We start from the raw sequence: 19,305 nt of genomic DNA, 5'->3' as shown, positions 1-19,305 counted from the left end.
CCAACACCTCTTGAAAAAAAGGGGTGACCTGTTTCATTGCACAAATCTGTGTGCTGCCATGGAAACCAGTTTCCTCTTGCTGGAGGTTCCAACATGATTTTGAATCAGATGTAATGTGGTGCAGATCTGCCTGAGAGGAACTCGCTGTTAGGCTCATCATTTGAAAGATTCTGTGTAAAATCATTTCCTCAGATCACTATCCTTGTCGACATCACTTTATATAATCGTATAATACAGTGAATAATGTAAGTGATACCTCTTTATAATGCTAACCTGTTTCAAAGACATCTGAAATCATTTAATGGTATTTTTCTTGCAAACGAGAATTATTCTGATACATTTTAAAATGAAATATACTTTTTTTTCTCAGCCATTTGACCTGTGATCGACCCGAAAACGCTGCTACCTAAATTTAGTCGTCCTCTCTTTAGATTTAAACATCAGTCAGTTTCATGTAGGACTGTGAATAATCAACATGACAAGTACAAGTATGGAGTCACAGACTCGTTGGCACCCTGCTACACTGTCGAGGGAAGCCCGGAGATGTCACACACCCTCACAACCTCACTCTCCGTCTCTCTGTCACAACATCAGCGAGGTCGCCCGTATCTCCTAGGAGACGGGTTTTTAGAGCCACAGAGGTATTTTAGGACCGACGGCGAGAGAAGGGATGGATGGCTTGTCTCCTGCTCACTCTCTTTGTTCAACTCAAGCTGAATGTAATGCGTTTCTTCACAGGAAGTGCAAGGTAACGATAGCTTTAATTCAATCGTAGTGTCTCAATAACTTTTGGCCTTTTTAACAGAGAGACGATAACAGAAAAAGACTCGAGTTTAAGACCAAACTTAGGTCACCAGATTGGAGTGTTACCCTCCGCTGAATGGATTTTGTTTCATCCATTTGTGGGAGATTTGTCCCTGTTCTGCTTTCACTGCAAGCTGGCCAGGAATAAGAGCCACGGATGGTGTTTGCCTGTTTCCTCCGTGGTCCATTTTTTTACTGGCAGTAGGCCAGAAACAAGCTGTGTGAGTAGAAGCAGAGAAAGAGAGAGAGGGAGAGAGAGAGAGAGGGAGTGACAGTGTCTGTGTTTGTGCACATTTTCCCTCCGTGGCACGTCGCCAGTCTGGTACACAGAGCTCCACCTGGCACTACTTCACACGCACGTATATATACACACACGTACAAAACGCTACACACCGCATACTTCAATGCACAGGCAGCTTTGAGTGCTGTATGAAAGAGTGACGAGGAGGATTTTGCTCTCAGGCAAACAGAGAGAGTGAGAGTCAGGCTGCACACTCACCATCAAATACACTTGCTCGCCTGATCTCAGAGAGCTACAACTAAATATTTTGGGTACGTAGTAGGAAAGATGCCTGAGGGGTTTGTGTTGCTACAGTGAGGCTTGGTCAGGCAGTCAATCTGTCCATCCAACACTTTGGTCAAGAGCAAGATATCTGGACTACAATCAAAGATTATAGAAGCAAAGAGACAAAACTTTGAGACAACAACCGCTAGATGGCGCTGCATTTTGGACTGAAAACGCCAATGAGTCTGTGGCCATGGATTTATAAAGAGACGTCTGTAAATCAGAGGATTTTGTTTGTGAGGTAAATCAATTTCCCAGTTTGAACACTTAAATAGCCCTCATTTAAATCATTATGTCCTAAAAGTTGTAAAATTAACTAATAGCCAAATCCAGTTATTTTACTTGGCATAATTAACGAGCATCAGAACCAAAGGACCGCACCGCCCTGCACGCTCATATGACATATCCAGTACCTACTAACTGTATGCGGCTGTAATAATGGATATATTGGCTGTAATTCATCACTCTTATTATCTTTTATTACACAGCTTTGTTGAATACTCAATTCTGATTGGTTAATCACGGCGTTCTGCGGTCTGTTATTTGTTTATATGTATTAATGTCTCTGTTCGCAAACAACCAGCTATCGGCCAGTAGCTAGTATGCTGTTAGCATGACATAAATACAAGGTAATGTAGTTGTAGGCTATTTCCTAACACGCAGGGCAAAAGCACAGGGCACAACCTCTTCTACATCCATGGTCTGTGGTCTATTGAACATTGATTTTGGAGGTCTCTGACATGTTCAACACAGGCCATTTTGGTAGAGACATTAAATATGAGAATAGAATAGAAATGTTTTTGTTTTACTTTTGTACGGTACTCTGTAGGCGGACGTTTTACTAGCGTCAGGTAGTCGCCCTCAGTCCAAAATGGCGGAAGCATAGCTTTGCTGCGCGGCACTGATGTTGCGATGGAACGACCAATTGGCTTTGGATTCTATATACGACTATACTACTACTACTAATACTTCTTTCCCTTTTATAGTGACAAAAAATAATGATAGTTAAGTAGAAAAAAATACAGAATATAAAAAATAAGATAAAGATTAAGAATACAAATAAATAAATATTTTTCTACAAAAGAAAGGAGAAAATATAGGCATATACATATACCGTATATATACACATGCATACCTACACACATACACAGGAGAAAAAATGAACTCTTAAACTTTCAGGGCTGAATCACTCAACATTGTTTAATTGTGATCCTTAAAATATTCTTGTTCTTTATTTCTGATTCTAAAGGTTCTATAGGTTTTTACATTTCTAAAATGCTGTGTACATTTGACTTCCAGTTGTTAAATTGAGGTGGTTTTAACCAGTTAATCGTTATCGTTTCATAGCTGCAAAATGTCACTGTTAAACAACGCTATAGTTCATGACATCTTAAAAAACAATCACTGGATTTCCATTAATTCGCTGTGGGGATTCCTGGTCCCCCTTGAGCTGCCTTGTAGTGCCAAACCTTTATTTCTAAGGATGGGAATTATCACAATAAAATAAACATTTACTCATTACATTAATGCTCCCCAGAGAATGAACCTTTTCCATTTTATGTTCACTTCTTGAGCTTTTCTTTTGCGCCACCCTCAGGAGAAAATGATCACACTAATCTTAAGCTTCTTCTTGCCGTGTCAGCTCATCATCTATGACTGATCATCTTGTTCTTATTTTGTTGGAAAATAATTTGTCCATTGATTTCCTTCATTTAAGCCTGATGCCGTCACCAGTGCTGAAGTGAGATCAAACCTTACGACTAAACCACACAGAACATGTCTGCAATTCGTAGATCACTTGTGTTGTTTATTTCAGTTTTGATTATTTGTGAAACATCTGAGCTGTCACACAAATAGAGAAGCTTCCCCAACTGCTTTAAAATGATATACTATACATCTCATGCTTTAGATTTGACCGTATTATTTTTATTATATTTTCTGAAAATGTCCTCATATGTCATGAAAAACCCCTAATTTTAACAATCACAATTACCTGAAAGTCTCATGTAGACTGTGGAAAAATATAATGGAACAGCCAGAGTATCAAGACTGCCATCCACGCTTCAGGAACATAGGAATACATTTGAGCCAAGGGCATGTCTAAGAAAGCTTAGGGCTACTGAGTCATTTTATTAATCACACTTTTCTTTCTGCATGTTTGTGTCTCTCCAGAGAAACTCCAGCAACTCTGGGAGCACAAGAGGCATGTACCAAGTGTCAGACCGACGATCGTCCCCCAGCACAGGGTAAGTCAGCACACTGCTCAGACTCCACATTTACACATGATTTCACACCTTTGAATGTGATGCATCCAGACCACCACTGTGCCACAAGGAGGTTTAATGGTACAAGTATAGATCCTCAATAGGAAACATCTTCTGTCTAGAAGTGGTCTCTGGGGGGAAAAAGCAGGTTTTCTGGTCCAGCTGCAGATTTTGTGGCTCCTGGCTGACTATTGAATTGGTTGCACCTCCTCTTTCTTACCTTGTGAGAGCTGATGTAGTAAAACACAGTCTGTCAGTTGTGTGGAAATATAACAGAACCCCTGCAGCCGCAGAGCTTTTAACCACAATCTACTGTGCTCGCTGCCCCTGGCCTTTGGGGTATAACTTGTCAGTCCTGTGTGTAAATGTTTGTTTTTAGTACGGCAGTTACAGTAACTCAGAAAAACAGTGGAAGTGCCGTGGTTACAACCTGTTTGATTTGTGGCTCTTTATATTATTTTGTCTTTCCCACATTAGTTGACATAACAAATACAGAGATTGTACTTTACACATAATTTAAGGTTAGGTTTCTGTAACATTCCTACACCAGTGAGTGTGCTTCAAAGGCAGATTCACACCATGGCTCCTCTACAGAAACTATACAACACTTTATGCTAAAACAAGTATTAGATTAATCTATTTGTCAATTGACAGAAACATAGTCGTCAACTATTTTCATAATATTCAATAATAATTGTTAAAGTTATTTATCAAGAAAAGTTGCCAAACATTTGCTGGTTTCAGCTTCTCAAATGTGAAGATTTGCTGCTTTTTTATATTTATAAATTGAATATATTTGGTTATGGGCTGTTGGGTGGACCAAACAAGCCAATTGAAGATGTAACCCTGGGACCTGAGGACATCTTTCACTATTTTGTGATTGTTTTAGACTAAATGATTAATTTAATTTATTTATTTTACAAGGGAGACCTGGCCAAGAAAAACTTAACTAATTAAATAAATACATAAATAATTGATATGAAAATAATCATTAGTTATAGTCAAATTTTCGAATCGTCGATAAATTATAAAAAATCAAATAGTTTATGCGACTATTGTATAAAATACACTAAAATCTATATTTCCCCTTGTTTTTACTTTCAAAGAATGATCAAATAGTTCCCAGAAATTATCAAATAGTATATTTGCTTGCAATGCTCATCCCCAAAAATAACAAATTAACTGTATGTTGTTTGTTTGTCTCCTCGTCTTTCATGTTGTTTCACACTTCCACATTAAGATATTCATATGTAATATTGAACACTGTTATATGTGATGGAATAGATCCATTTTTAGTCCGACTCTCGTTGAGTAGCGGCAGTGAGGTGCAGGTTGGACGTCTCTACATGAGGTGTGACTGAAGTATTTCTGTGTCCCTGCTGGAGGTTTCAGACACATGGCTGTGCCATAGTACTCTGACTAACACTACTGTCATTCCCAGTTGGTATGTGAATGTGTTTCCTATAACGTGACGTCACGGAGAACCTGTCAGGCGTTCCCCATTGAATCATTGATGGCACAAAAACAACTCTCTGAGCCTTCTGTCTCCTGTCTATTAATAGCTCTTCATCAGGGACGAAGGTCGTAATCTCAAGTGTGCAACAGTTTAGGTGATTTATTGACATAAACCTCACCAGACATCAGTCTACATGTGTCAATTTTACACCAAAATGCCTCTGACAGTTTGCTCCTTTTTGCATTTTATGTCTCTTTAATGATCACAAATTGAATGTATTGTATATTTCATATGTGATAGTAAGTTGTTTGTATCTTTTACAAAATCATTGCATCTTACAATATCAGTCAATAAGACAAAGAACATGCCGTAACATAATCATAATATGTAAATCCAAAACAATATTTTTATTGTGAGGGGGAATAAATAAAGAAAAGAAAAGAAAAGAGAAGACAAATAATAATATTAGTTATAAAATAAAATAAAAACAAGGAGAAACAGCCAAACAAACATACAAAATAATAATAATTGTAATTATGATGATAATAATATAATAATAATAATAATAATAATAATAATAATAAGTAAATAAGTGAGTGTATCTTGAAGTGTAAGTGTGAGATTTTTCCTCTTTCCTGTTCAAAATCAGTTTTGTTTCGGCTCCTTTGCTCCCATTCAATTCCAAACAGCACGGAGAAACCGTTTATAAGCTTCTAATTTAAATATGATTAATCTCTATCAGAATCAGGACATCAAATTAAACTTTTTTAAAGCCACCTTTTCATTTTGATTCGCACAATAGGGAAAACCACTAGCGGTGAGATGACACAGGGGGGAGTGTGTTTCTTCCGCTGGTTATTGAGTTGTTTTATATTTACTCTCTGACGCTACTTTGTATTCTGGATACACACTCTGAAAAGTCATTAATTAGCAATTGCTAATCATGAGCTTCTCATGATTGGGATCAATTCCTATCATTAAGTCTTGCTATTGATTTAATGTTGACAAAACATTCAAGCAGTTTTCGTCAGGTTCCTGCTTTACAACCAGCTCATTAAACCGTAATGAATCACAGTTTTGTCATTGACCCAGTTTAGACGGCTGAAACCATAAACACAACGCTCTGTTTTTGTTTTACATAATCTAAATTCATATTTGTTGTGGCATGACATGCATCTCATCTTCTGTGCATCCTTTTACCCTGCAAGTGCTGATAAGTGCTACCTGCAGTATCATCTGTAATTCTCTTTCATTTTAATTCCTAAAATGATGTATGCAGACGCTCCCACTCGTCTTATTATGCTGAGAGGAAGAGGAGGGAGCACTGAGAAGGCAGAAATGGAGAAAAGGAAGAAAAATGTCCTTATTTTAGAGAGGCTGATATTTGTAACTGCTCATTACTTGTATTGGCTGGGAGGTTATTTTAAGTGCTGTAGAAAGTACGTACTGTATGTACAAAAGCTGCTCTTAATCTACTATAAATGCTCTAGAATGCAGTCACACAGTACCTATTTGTGGCTTTTGAATTTTTGGTTTCAGAAGTGCATCCACTACTGTCAAATTAAATACCAATACTACGCTTTTCCTCAGTGGACCTTTAAGGATGTTACTGTTTCTACAGAAACTAATCAAAGGGATCAAATGAACAGGTCATCAACGGATTTAGAGCAGGTATAATAACGCTACCTTTTAATATATGTAAGAGTGCACATTGTTTTGCATTTTCTAAAGTAAAAGTATTACCGATAGACCACTTCAAACACCCACCTCTGGCTTGATTGTGATATTTTGTTTGTTAAAAGCAGAGCTGATGGTGCTTCATGAACAGATTAAAGGAATACTTCAACATTTTGTGAAATACTCATATTCACTTTCTTTCCAAGAGTTAGATGAGAAGATCAATACCACTCTTATTTGTTTGTTTAATATGAAGCATTAGACTGCAGCTGGTTAGCTTAGCTTAGCGTAAAGACTGGAATAATCCACCCACAAGCAGCAGTCACTTTTTATGCACCACAGACCGGGAACAAACTGCCAGAAAACTTGAGGTTTGCTCCAACTCGTAGTACTTTTAAATTAAGGCTCAAGACTTTTCTGCTTGCCATTACCTTTTCATTCATACAGTATCTTGTACTACACTGTAACTGCACTGTTATTTTGACTCTCCTGTTTAATCTGTTTTATTCTATTTTAGCTTATTTCTATCTCATGTTTTCTTTCACTCTTTTTAATTTTTTATAAGTGTCTTTTTATATTGTCTCTTGAGTCTTTTATATCTTTATATCTTTTATACCTTAAAATATTTACAAAAGCACGCACATCCAGATGATAAATACTAGGTGCTGGACAGAAGAACATGTAGAAGACAGAAGTCTGCACTCTAGATAATGCTCCCATGAACATAATACTCTATTTAATTACCACCAGTGACGTCTGTTTTATCTCGTTCTTAAAGCCTTTTGATTTTCTTTGTTGTTGAGAGGTGCTAAACAAGTAAACTTGCCTTGCCTCTAAAGCCAATTAACATGTTATATCTTGTTTATTTAATCTGTAGAGAGAGAGAGAGAGAGAGAGAGAGAGAGAGAGAGAGAGAGAGAGAGAGAGAGAGAGAGAGAGAGAGAGAGAGAGAGAGAGAGAGAGAGAGAGAGAGAGAGAGAGAGAGAGAGAGAGAGAGAGAGAGAAGAGAGAGAGAGAGAGGAGAGAGAGAGAGAGAGAGAGAGAGAGAGAGAGAGAGAGAGAGAGAGAGAGAGAGAGAGAGAGAGAGAGAGAGAGAGAGAGAGAGAGAGAGAGAGAGGTGGGGGGTTTTGCTGAGGTTTAAGAGAAGGACTATTTCTTGGCCGGGTTCAGTGACTTCCTGGATCTCTGCTGGTTGCTGGTTGCTGGTTGCTGGTTGCTGGTTGCTGGGTTGCTGGTTGCTGGTTGCTGGTAGCTGGCTGCGGTGCTGCTGCTGCTGGCTGCTGCCTGCTGGTTGCTGGTTGCTGGTTGGTGGCTGCCCGGCTTCCCCGTCTCCGGTCTTTGTGCTAAGCTAATTTAAACGGCTGCTGGCTGTAGCTTCATATTTAACTGACAGGAGAGTGGTATCAATCTTTAAATGCATACTCCTATATCAGGACACAGCTGTGGATCAAAGACAACTCTCAGTATAGTCAGCCTGCAAACTGTTTGATTAGAAATGCAATGTCACGGTGTACACAATATTCTGTATAAATATCTGTCTGTTGGAAGGAGTAGTTGCACACTCAGCTTTACACACTGTTGAAGGTCGACTGTGCCCACTCGTAAATTAAATAATAAAACTAAAAGGACATCTTGTGAGTTATTGGATGCTGGATGGACCATCCGTATGTTTGAGTATCCTGTCTAGAATAATTCAATGATTATTTATAGTACACTTCCTTCTCCTTTCCTTCAGAGCATCCGGGCGGATCAAGTCCGTCTCACAGGGCTCTGGAGGTTACGACAGTGACAGCGTGGAGATGCATCCCATGGAGGACTGTCCCGAGGCTCAGTACTATCAGATGCAGTGCCGGCTGGGCGAGGCGGGTTACGAGCGCTCCCCGGGGTGTGGCGGTGGCGGATCGAGGAACTGGGGTCTTCGTAAACAGGCTATCCAGAACTGGCAGCGGCGACCTTACAGGAACAGCACTGAAGGCGAGGAAGGAGACGTATCAGACGTGGGCTCCCGGACCACCGAGTCTGAGGTGGAGATGTGGGAACAAGAGAGGAGAGCTGTGGCTGAAGTCCAGCAGTCGGCCCCTCCCTACCCTCACCACGGCAGGACAGGATATCGCCCCAACACAGGTAACGACCCTCTGGAAGTTCTTCAGACCTGTTATTCTTAGACACACGCACACTCTCTCCAATCTAACATCCAGACACATGGGAGGCAGGATTCACAGAATAAAGGCCTTAAAATGACTCCCATAAGAGCAGTGAGTGATGTGGATCTAGGTCAGGTTGAGTTGCAGCTGGAGCTGCGTCACTGACCAAAGCTCATTCTACAAAGTGTGGATCAGCCATGAGCTTATATGGTAAACATGGAGGAAAGAGGCCCCATGTCTGCTGCAGTGTGTAGACACAACAATGTAAACACTTCATGAAAAATGACTTAAACTCTGAAGTACTTTTCTCTGTGGAGGTTTTTCTTATGCAAATCAAATCAAGTCTAAGGACAGAGGGTGTAGTGTGTTTTACAGCCATCTGGTTCTGTTCTATATAAATCAACTTGACTTGACTAGCGACAAAGCCAATTAGTAACATTGTCAGCTCTTTAACTGGTTATGAAACTGTCGCAATTTAATACTGATGCCTCTATAAGACCTACACAAGCAAACGAGACCATCAGCGAGAATGTTGGCTATTTATATAGTTGTTTTCAATACCTGTCATTGTGTCAGATTCCCCGAGAAATCAGACAAAACGATTTTACGGCATGCAAGTTTACCAGAACTCCTTCATATACCATAATATCTATATAATACATTTATGATCAAATTGACATGTTCTATAACACAGTCTCATGATTGTTATGGAAAGTTAAAGTTTCATCTCTTCTCTTGTACAATTTCCGACTACTTAACTCAGAGCAGCTGTCAATCATGACATTTCACCCCCTTTTTATAGCATCACATAACTAATTAAAACCAAACTCGTCAGAAAAATTAACACTTGAACGTACATCAGCGTGATAGTATTTAATATGTCCAGTATTGTGTTGACAAAAAAGAACAGCAGTTTCAAGCTGATACTAACCGACACAAAAGTACATTTCATTTGAATAACTCAGTTCAGGGTGTATAAATCCTGCTAATTAACATGCAACCTAAAATGATCCATCTTTGTTTCAGTGCTTACAATGTGATTTAAGTCCTTTTTCATGAGGTGTTTACACTATTTTGTTGTTTGTTAATGAGTAAACCAAGTCATACATCGCTGTTGTTGCTATACACTTTCTATGTGTGTCTGTCTTTGGTAGAACATATTTGTATTTGCGAAAGCGCTGTTTGCTTGTTGTATCATCTCAATTCCTCCTCTCATACGAAGCTTTGCTATTACTAGTGAGCCGCCAAGCCACACCGCCAATCATGCCCGCTTGTTTCTTCAGATCTACCACAGATTGTGCATCTCTCTGTTAACTTCCTGCGCTGCCAAAATCCTTAAACTCACTGCTGCTGCCGTCCAGTTTTCTTCACCTGCTGTCGGGTTTCTTCTAAATACCAGGTGGACTGAGGCAGTCTGGGGAAGGAGTGAAACTGGGCCAGAGCCCTGTGACAAATTGGTTTGAACTACTATGACTGCCGCATGAACTCAAAGGTTTTCTCACGTAACACTCAACATGTTACTGGCATTCCTCTGCTCTGACGTAGTTCTCCTTATTGGGAGAGTCTCTGCCAGGTTTTATCAGATGGTATGTATCTACAAGCACACAGTTTTCTCTCAGCATGTAACGCACAGCTCGGCTTTTTTAGTGCATTTGGCAGTCTTGAGCGTAGGTGGTGTGAGAGAGAAAGAAAGAGAGGAAGAGAGAGTGAGAGTGTAAGTAATGGTTCATAGCCCTGATGGTTTCGAGCAGACGCCTTCCAAGGCCAAAGATGAAATGAGTCATCTAGGAGCAATCTTACTGGGATGAATAACACAGGCCTGGATTGGACGCATGGTATCAGCCAAAAGATAGCAATAGAGAAGAGAAAAAATTATGTAATCTCATTTAGTGTTTTGTTGAAGGTTGGCGCCACCATGCGATAGAATATCTTTTAACGTGGCATTTATTTACTTGTATTTGCTCTTTAGAAAATTGGTCTACAGTAATAGAAGTAAACTTAAGTCCATCTCTCCAAGCTTTGAGTTATAGAGTTAAATTAATTTGGTCTCTTTTTAAATGTACGTTTACATACTTATATAATCATAATCATAATCAAGTTTATTTATGTTGCAGTTGTTCAGTATCAAAATAAACAATTACAAAGATTTTTACAAAAAACATAAAAACATAAAACCATAAAAAAAAAAAAAATTAAGCAAAAAAAATCAGGAAAATTACATATAAATCAGCCCGTTCGCACGATAAGGCGTAAGGAATTTAGCATGCAATAAGAACGCCTTTCTTGCTTTTGGCGTTTCATTTGTACGCCACGTAGTCTGTACTGACTGCAATGCAAATGCATCCACGTAAATATGCCACACTGAGTTAGTGACGTAGAATAAAAAGCGAGAAAGACCGCTTATGGCAGACAGGAGGGGAGGTGGATGGGTCCAACAAACACACAACTTTTAACCAGGAGATCGGTGTTTTGTCTCGTAAGTTACGTTAGTGACATTTGTCACATGTTTTTAAGTGACATTTTGACATGTTTTCCGTGCTTATGTTATTATTTTACTTAGTTTACGTACTTATTTGAAGCCCAACCATGACGTTTTTCCTAAACCTAACTAAGTGGTTTTGTTGCCTAAACCTAACTAGACGTTACCATAGTTTTGTTGTGCGGCGTACAAATGACGCGCGAATAGCCTAAAAACATTACGTAGACCCTCCTCATGACATGCGGAGGGTCTGTGTAATGTTGTGCTATTTATACGCCTTCCCATGAGAGTGTGTGTATAAATATACACAAAGCTCCCTCTAGTCTTACACCTAGCTACAGTATGGAAACAGCCAACAGGTCCCTGCCGGAGGACATCAGACTGCATGCAGTTTGATAAATAGAAAGTAACTAAGAGATATAATCTGGGGCCGGGCCATGAAGGAAATGAGAAATTAATTCTTAAACACACTGGCATCCAGGGCTAAGTTTTTGAAAGGGTAGTAATACAGTATGTTCTCCTTTCAGTTTTGTCAAGAGTCTGACAGCTGAGCAAATTGTTTTATGATTTATTCCAGTTAAAAGTGAGGTGCAAACGTGAGGAAATGAAATATGTATGATGGATTTGGTATCTCAAAATTGAGCAAAATGTAGCAATATCCCTGAGATGGTAGAGACGCGATTGGATGACTTTGGTTATCTGAAATGAAGACTTGAAACTAGCGATTGAGCCCATAAACTCATGTTTACAATGTTTACTGAGGTAATAAATCAAGTGAGAAGTAGGCTCATTTTCTCATAGACTTCTATACAATCTGACTTCTTTTTGCAACCAGAGGAGTTGCCCCCTGCTGGCTATTAGAAAGAATGCAAGTTTAAGGCACTTCAGCATTGGCTTCACTTTTCAGACCCTCAGTTGACCAAGTGAAGACTAGATTTGTCGGTGTAGATGGTCAGTCCAATAATAAGGATTTGAACTTTATCATGTCTGGCCTTTCATTTTGTATCAGATTATACTGAAACTTTAAAAATATGCTACCACCATACGTTCAAAACTGTATCGGGTTCCAAAATTTTAATAAATCCTTGAAAAGTTGAAGTCCAAATTAAAGGCAGGGGTCTATAATGATCAAGAATAGTCCCTTTAACCTTGGCGGACCACCCACACATTCTGTTAAAGGGTTAAAAGACCCACAGACTGCTTTTTCTCCCCACAGGTCGGTCTGATGGGATCTACAACAAGCCATGCCGCCATGAAAAGAGCCCGTCCAAATCCAACGAGGTGATCAGTCCAGAGATCCTGAAGATGCGTGCAGCTCTCTTCTGTATCTTCACCTACCTGGACACTAAAACGCTGCTGAGAGCTGCTGAGGTTTGCCGTGACTGGAAGTTTGTGGCTCGTCACCCAGCTGTGTGGACCAGGGTGCTGCTAGAGAACGCTCGCATTTCTTCCAAGGTGCATAGTGAACATTTAGACACTGTATGCAGATTGTACGTCAGTAGCATTATCAAAGCGGGAGCAGGTGATGCATCATATTTGCTGTGTATTATGAAGAAATTCATTGATCTCCATGTTTTCTGTCTTAGTTCCTGAGCACAATGTCTCAGTGGTGCACTCAGACGCACTCGCTCATCCTGCAAAACCTCAAACCAAGACAGAGAGGAAAGAAGGAAACCAAGGAGGAGTACGTTAAAAGCACACGGTGAGACACAGATTTAAGTTACATCTGCACACAGTTTCACTTTGGGGTACTGCATTGTGTATTATTTTGGCTTTTATAAGGACATTGCTTTACAAACTATTGAAGTGAGTGACACACTAAATGACTCCTCAAAACAGTGATTTATGAGAGGAAGCCAACAAGAGGAACATAAGTGATTAAATGCCGATGTATTTGTGCATGTTAAATATCAGTTTTTATTTCCTGAATGAAGACAAGTAGAAGTTTGATTTGAGCGGAAAAAATGTCTGTCTAAATGTTTTCTGTGAAGTAGAGCTGCATCAATTGATCAATTAGTTGTCAACTATTAAATTAATTGCCCACTAATTTGGTAATCATTTAATCGGTTTGAGTTTATATCTTATAAGTCCAAATTCTCTGATTCCAGATTCTTAAATGTGAATAATTTCTTGTTTCTTTACTCCTCTATGACAGTAAACTGATCTTATCTTTGAGTTGTGGACAAAACAAGACATTTGAGGACGTCCTCTTGGGCTTTGGGAAACACTGATCGACATTTTTCACAATTTTTTCTGACATTTTATAGACCAAACAACTAATCGATTAATCGAGAAAATGATCAACAGATTAATCGACAATGGAAATCATTTTTAGTTGCAGCTAATTCTTACATTTGAGAAGCTGGAACGAGCACTTTTTTTTGCTTGCTATAGACTAACAACTTATCCATTATCCTAGTGGTTGTTGATTATTTTCTGTATATCTGATAATAATTCTTTCAGCACTACTTTTCACATCCAGACAAACCTTTTCATATCTGAGTATCTTGCCTCCATTGTCTCCATAGGGGACTTCTACAATTCCCAGCAGCTTTCTTTATCTTTGTGTCCTTATAAACAGCCTGAGCCTTTACCTTCAAAGCAATGCAGTTGCAGCCCTAGTGTGAAGGAGACAGAGGATATTACAGCTCGAATCTGCTCTGACAAAGCGTAAACATGCTGCTTCCTGCATATATCGCTGCAAACACCGGAGGAACATTTTGTTATGTGCTATAAATGGTGGAAGTGCTGCTCTGAAGGACGGGAGAATTACTTCCTCTGCTCTGTCTGTCTGTCTTTTTCTGTTGACCTTCCGTCACGTTTCCATCTAAGTGGCTGTCTGGAGGAAGGTCTGGAGGCGTTGTTAAAGGCCACAGGAAGTAACCTTCTGATACTGAAGATTTCACACTGCCCCAACCTGCTGACTGATCGCTCTCTCTGGCTGGCCAGCTGCTACTGCCGAGCTCTGCAGGCTGTAACCTACAGGTAGACCAGCACAGCCAGGTCCCGTCTCTGCACAAATACTACAGTTTAACTCCTGTGGCTTTGCTTCAATGAAACTGCACTCAGTCATGTGTGTAATATAAAGACAAATTGTCATTATGTTCCAGAAGTGCCACGGATCCAGTTGGCCAGGAGGTGATCTGGGCACTTGGAGCAGGTTGTAGAGACATCATCTCCCTACAGGTGGCGCCACTACACCCATGGTACTAAACAGAGAAATACTGTGTAACTTTTGATTAATACTAAATATTCTATCTGTTCTGATATCAGTGTTTATTAAATGAATGAACATGGTATTTTGTCTCATTTAGCCAACAGCCTGCTCGTTTCAGTAACCGATGCCTGCAGACGATTGGAAGATGTTGGCCACACCTCCGTGCTCTTGGTGTGGGCGGGGCTGGATGTGGCATTCAGGGTCTGGCCTCTCTAGGTAAGTACGGCTTGTAAAACTATACACTGCAAAAACTGAAAACTAGGTAAGGGTGAAAGACAAATGTACTTGTTTTTGGTGTAGCTGTACTGATTTTAAGATATTATTCCTAAACATATATCCCTATTTCAAGATGATGGCACTAAAATTTGCTCAATTTAAGCACATTTTCCTACATATTCAGAAAAGAAAATTGTAAATCTCTTCTTGTATCTAGACAAATGTACTTGTTTTTAGTGTAGCTCTACTGGTTTAACATATCTGTGGGTTCTTTGAGGCTGGATATTTTCTACTTATTTTACAAAAAAAAGTGAAATTTTCCTGTTCTGTTGGCTGTTAATTTTACCTATTTTAATTAATATTTTATTGTTTTATTGCTTTTTATGTTTTTTTTAGAGCTGATTTTTTGCAGTGTACTATTCAATTTTTTGTTTAATTCCTCTACAAGCTGCAACATGAAAAATACATTATTCATGATATTTTTTAAATATTCAAATACTGTCACAGTGCTTTTTAAATTATGACATAAGCAGAAACAGAAAGGGGACAGAGGAAACACTTGTGATAAGATGATTAAACGATATTATTGTCATATCAGGATGTAAACTAGCACAACACAGATTCGGCATTCATCCAGTGTCTTGTTCGTACAGTTTTAGAAAAGTAAGTCTATTCCCACAGTGTGCATTTTAAGCACTTTTGGTTGAGACCTTAAACAAGCTTGTATGCACTACTGTAACCTTTGCTGTTCTCTATTATTTTGACACTCCTCTATCTTCCCCATCTCTGTATCTCCTCACCTCCATTCACCCCACTCAACCCTCCCACCACCACCACCACCACCACCACCAGCGAGGAACTGCATGCGCCTGCAGGTGCTGGAGTTGGATCATGTGAGTGAGATCAACCAGGAGGTGGCAGCAGAGGTCTGCAGAGAGGGTTTAAAAGGTCTGGAGATGCTGGTGCTCTCTTCCACACCCGTCACCCCAAAAGCCCTGCTCCACTTCAACAGTGAGTATGAATACTGCTGCACTGATTCCCTGTCTGAAATCATGCCATGAATATACAATATTTAACAGTTAACTGTAATATTGTTGCTCTGTGCATTTAGTGCTTAATACTGGTCACACAAGACTGTGCATTAAATCTACTTAACAGTGTAATCTCATGCAATATTGTGATATGCTGAGTTTTGCGATAAGATATATTGCGATATATTGTGGTTTATTACCTTTTTTCAACTGCAAATTATGCAGTTTGTCAACATCTGTTTTATTTAATAAGATACAGTTTTCACTCTGTTCATCTCAGAGTTTTCATTCACATATCTTGAGGTCAAAGGTCAAGAGACCCCTTTGAAAATGGCCATGCCAGTTTTGCCTCAAAACATTTTGCGTAACTTTGGAGCGTTATTTACCATTCTTCCCGACAAGCTAACATGACATGGTTGGTACCAATGGATTCCTTATGTTTTCAAATTTCATATGATACCAGTATCTCACTCTAGCTTTAACACTGAGCCCGCTACAACCTCCGTAATAAGGTAATACAAATATTTTGGGCATTGTTTAAGGTTAGGATACTAAAACAATGTAGGTTACATTTAGGCAGCTATAACTGCTGTTAAGTAAGGGATAATGTACAGCGAGCCGGTCATTGTTGTGAAAGAATGTGAAAGATGCCGCTAGCTGTACATTATCCTGCTTATTACACGGCTACTTACTTAAGAAATCAATAATTTGACACCAGAGTCCCACATCAGAACTGTGCCCATAGCGGTCTGTTTCACATAGCAACGGTCTGCTATAAAGAAATAACAGACCATAGAACGCTGTGATTGACCAATCAGAATCGAGTATTCAACAAAGCCGTGTAATAATGTTTTTTTTTAGGACTGGATACATTAGAAAAAGAGAAAGAAAACTACATTGTAATTAGTTTTCATAGTTATAAGTACATATAAGTACATCAAATAATGAATGGTGCCTAAATCCACTCATGTAGGTGTTTGCCGCAACCTGAAGTCCGTCGTGGTTCAGATTGGTATAGAAGACTACTTCGAGGACCCCAACAGCCCCGAAGCTAGAAAACTGTTTGACGAGATGGTAAACAAGCTTCAGGTAACAGCACACATCACCCACTACTCATACATGAGGAAGAAACCTATCAAGACCCATGATGACCTTTCTTCTAACTGCACAGTCCGGCTGAACTTTCAGTTTTCTGATGAAATGAAAAATATTTTTTTGTTTTGCATGTTTAGGCTCCCAACAGGAAGAAACATATTGTTTTTGGTTTTCTCAAACACAGATTCTTTTTACTGTATAACTACTTTGGGTAACACAGTAATTTACAGGTCCGCAAGTTTCATGGTAATTAGGTGATAATTAGCAAGTTACCTATTTGAAATTTCTTTGGAATTACTGCCAAATTACCTCAATATTTACCTCAACATTTATCGAAAATTACTTTATTATAAACGCGATTTAATAATGGTTAAAATACGGCCCTTAGGCTTGAGAAGCGGCTGTGCTCTGCTCTTCATCAGAGCTGGAAAACCAAAACATTGTGCTACACTCCACCCCTTCAAAAAATGTTATTCAAATCCATCGCAAACTTTTGGAGTAAGCCTGCTAACAGACAGACAAACAAACAAACCAACGCTGGTGAAAACATAACCTCCTTAAGCCCAAAGCCTTTGGCCTTGGCAGAGGTAATAATAAAAGTCCGGAGCCAAGTCCCAAGTCAAGACAGCCAAACAAAGTCATTTCTGATTAATCTTGAGGTAAATATTGGGGTAATTTGGCAGTAATTCCAAAGAAATTTCAAATTTGCTTGTTATCACCTAATTACCATGAAATTTGCAGACCTGTAAAATGAAGTGTTACCCTACTGTGCCATCCATAGAGCGCAGTGTTGACTTGGTGAAGCTAATGGCTAACAGGGAGGTGAGCTCTGTTAGCAGAGGTCTGCACTCTGTTAAGCACCTTCTTCTGATATTAGTTTCTTTTTTCAGCCAACATGTCTTTAGAGTTTTGCACCACTGTATGCACATGACTAACAGCTTGGCCAGTACTTGTTCAAAGGATAAGATGCATCTATTTTTATCACAACTACACGCCGTTTAAACCATGACTCAACCCTTGAAGTCCCAGTGATGGTTGGTTGTAGATGCGCTGGTGCTAACTCATTCGAGCAGAGGCTTACTGCGAGAGGTCATTCTTATAGCTGACCACACACAAACAGAGATATATAAAAGCTGTGAAATCCCAGGTTTTATTTATGTTTTGTTTTTATGAGTCAGTTTACAGTGTGTTCCTCTTGGATATCACACTCAAGATGGTGGGGTTGCTCACAGCAGTTAGGTAACCACTCCGAAAGCTGCGAGCAGCTATGATTTATTTTTATCCCTCTCTCTTTAAGTTTGCTGTGAAAAGGAAGCCAAAGTCCTCCTCTCGTGTTTAATCATCCATTTTTTTTAAAGTGAGTTCTGTTGAGGTGAAGCTTAGTCATCCTTAACCTGCTGCATCTCAATGCTTCACAGATTTGTATAGCTTTTTGTCATACACCAGTTATTGTACATGTACACACTTAAATATAAAGATGTTAAGACGACAGGGAGAGATTTAGAGAAAAAAACGTTATAATAACCATCATTTATAAATGGTAAATTGATAGTTAATTAAAATGTAGTTAATAGTTTTTTCTGTTAACAAACCAAGAAATTATAATTAATAATGTTTACTAATTTTTAGTAATGCTATAATTTATGTTATTTTAACAGTTGGTTTCTGGTCCATCTATCTATGTAATGTTTAGAGATGTGAATGTGTGTACAAATGATTTCTTAAAAGTTTTCAACTCATTTGGTAATCACTAACAAATACTTAATATAGTATATAAAATTGTATAATGTGTGCAACAATAAACGTAATAAATAGTTTACTATTATAATTATATATATATTGAGAAAATGAGAATCTGACATCCTCTCCTCCCTTTTTCTTTCAGGCTCTGAAGAAGCGACCCGGCTTCTCCAAAATCCTCCACGTGAAAGCAGACAGTCTCTGCTAACATCTTTCGTGCAGATTCTTCAAGTCTTGGAGAGGCGCCATCTTGGCTCCAGTCAATCATAAAGACCCAGCTGTTTTGAGCCCGCTCCACGGAGTTGAATACGTCTGCAGCACCGACAGAAACAACAGAAAGATCGCCATGATGAACCAGGGCCGAGGCTCAATGTGCATACTCCCATAACTCATTCACTATTCCAGTAAGGGGAATAATCAATATCTCCTTCATGCTGGTCAGGAGGCTTCTTTGGACAAACAATGGCACTATATATCACAAGAAGGGCCTGTCTCAAAGCTTATACATAACACAACAGAACTGTCAGATTGCTCTTTCTTAGTCGTCTTCTGCTTTCACCATCAAAACGGATCGCGTCGCCGCAGAGAGCCAGATCCCTTTCTTGAAACGCCTGGAG

At 39.2% G+C, this 19,305-nt stretch overlaps 1 protein-coding gene across 1 annotated transcript in view; it reads left to right on the top strand.

Annotated features, from left to right (window-relative positions):
• fbxo41 (F-box protein 41) overlaps positions 1-18,944 on the top strand; it is a 64,681-nt gene extending 45,737 nt beyond the window's left edge. Inside the window, exons 5-14 of the mRNA XM_074629255.1 lie at positions 3,542-3,615; positions 8,502-8,890; positions 12,606-12,844; positions 12,976-13,091; positions 14,222-14,374; positions 14,500-14,595; positions 14,704-14,822; positions 15,675-15,833; positions 16,827-16,942; positions 18,834-18,944. Coding sequence (XP_074485356.1) covers positions 3,542-3,615; positions 8,502-8,890; positions 12,606-12,844; positions 12,976-13,091; positions 14,222-14,374; positions 14,500-14,595; positions 14,704-14,822; positions 15,675-15,833; positions 16,827-16,942; positions 18,834-18,896 — 1,524 coding nt within the window. The 3' untranslated portion in view covers positions 18,897-18,944. The remainder of the gene's footprint in view (positions 1-3,541; positions 3,616-8,501; positions 8,891-12,605; positions 12,845-12,975; positions 13,092-14,221; positions 14,375-14,499; positions 14,596-14,703; positions 14,823-15,674; positions 15,834-16,826; positions 16,943-18,833) is intronic.
• Positions 18,945-19,305: the final 361 nt, after the last annotated feature.

This window comes from Sebastes fasciatus, chromosome 3 (assembly GCF_043250625.1).
Source record: "Sebastes fasciatus isolate fSebFas1 chromosome 3, fSebFas1.pri, whole genome shotgun sequence".
Lineage (NCBI taxonomy): Eukaryota > Metazoa > Chordata > Actinopteri > Perciformes > Sebastidae > Sebastes > Sebastes fasciatus.
This window is presented reverse-complemented; position numbering and strand designations above follow the sequence as displayed.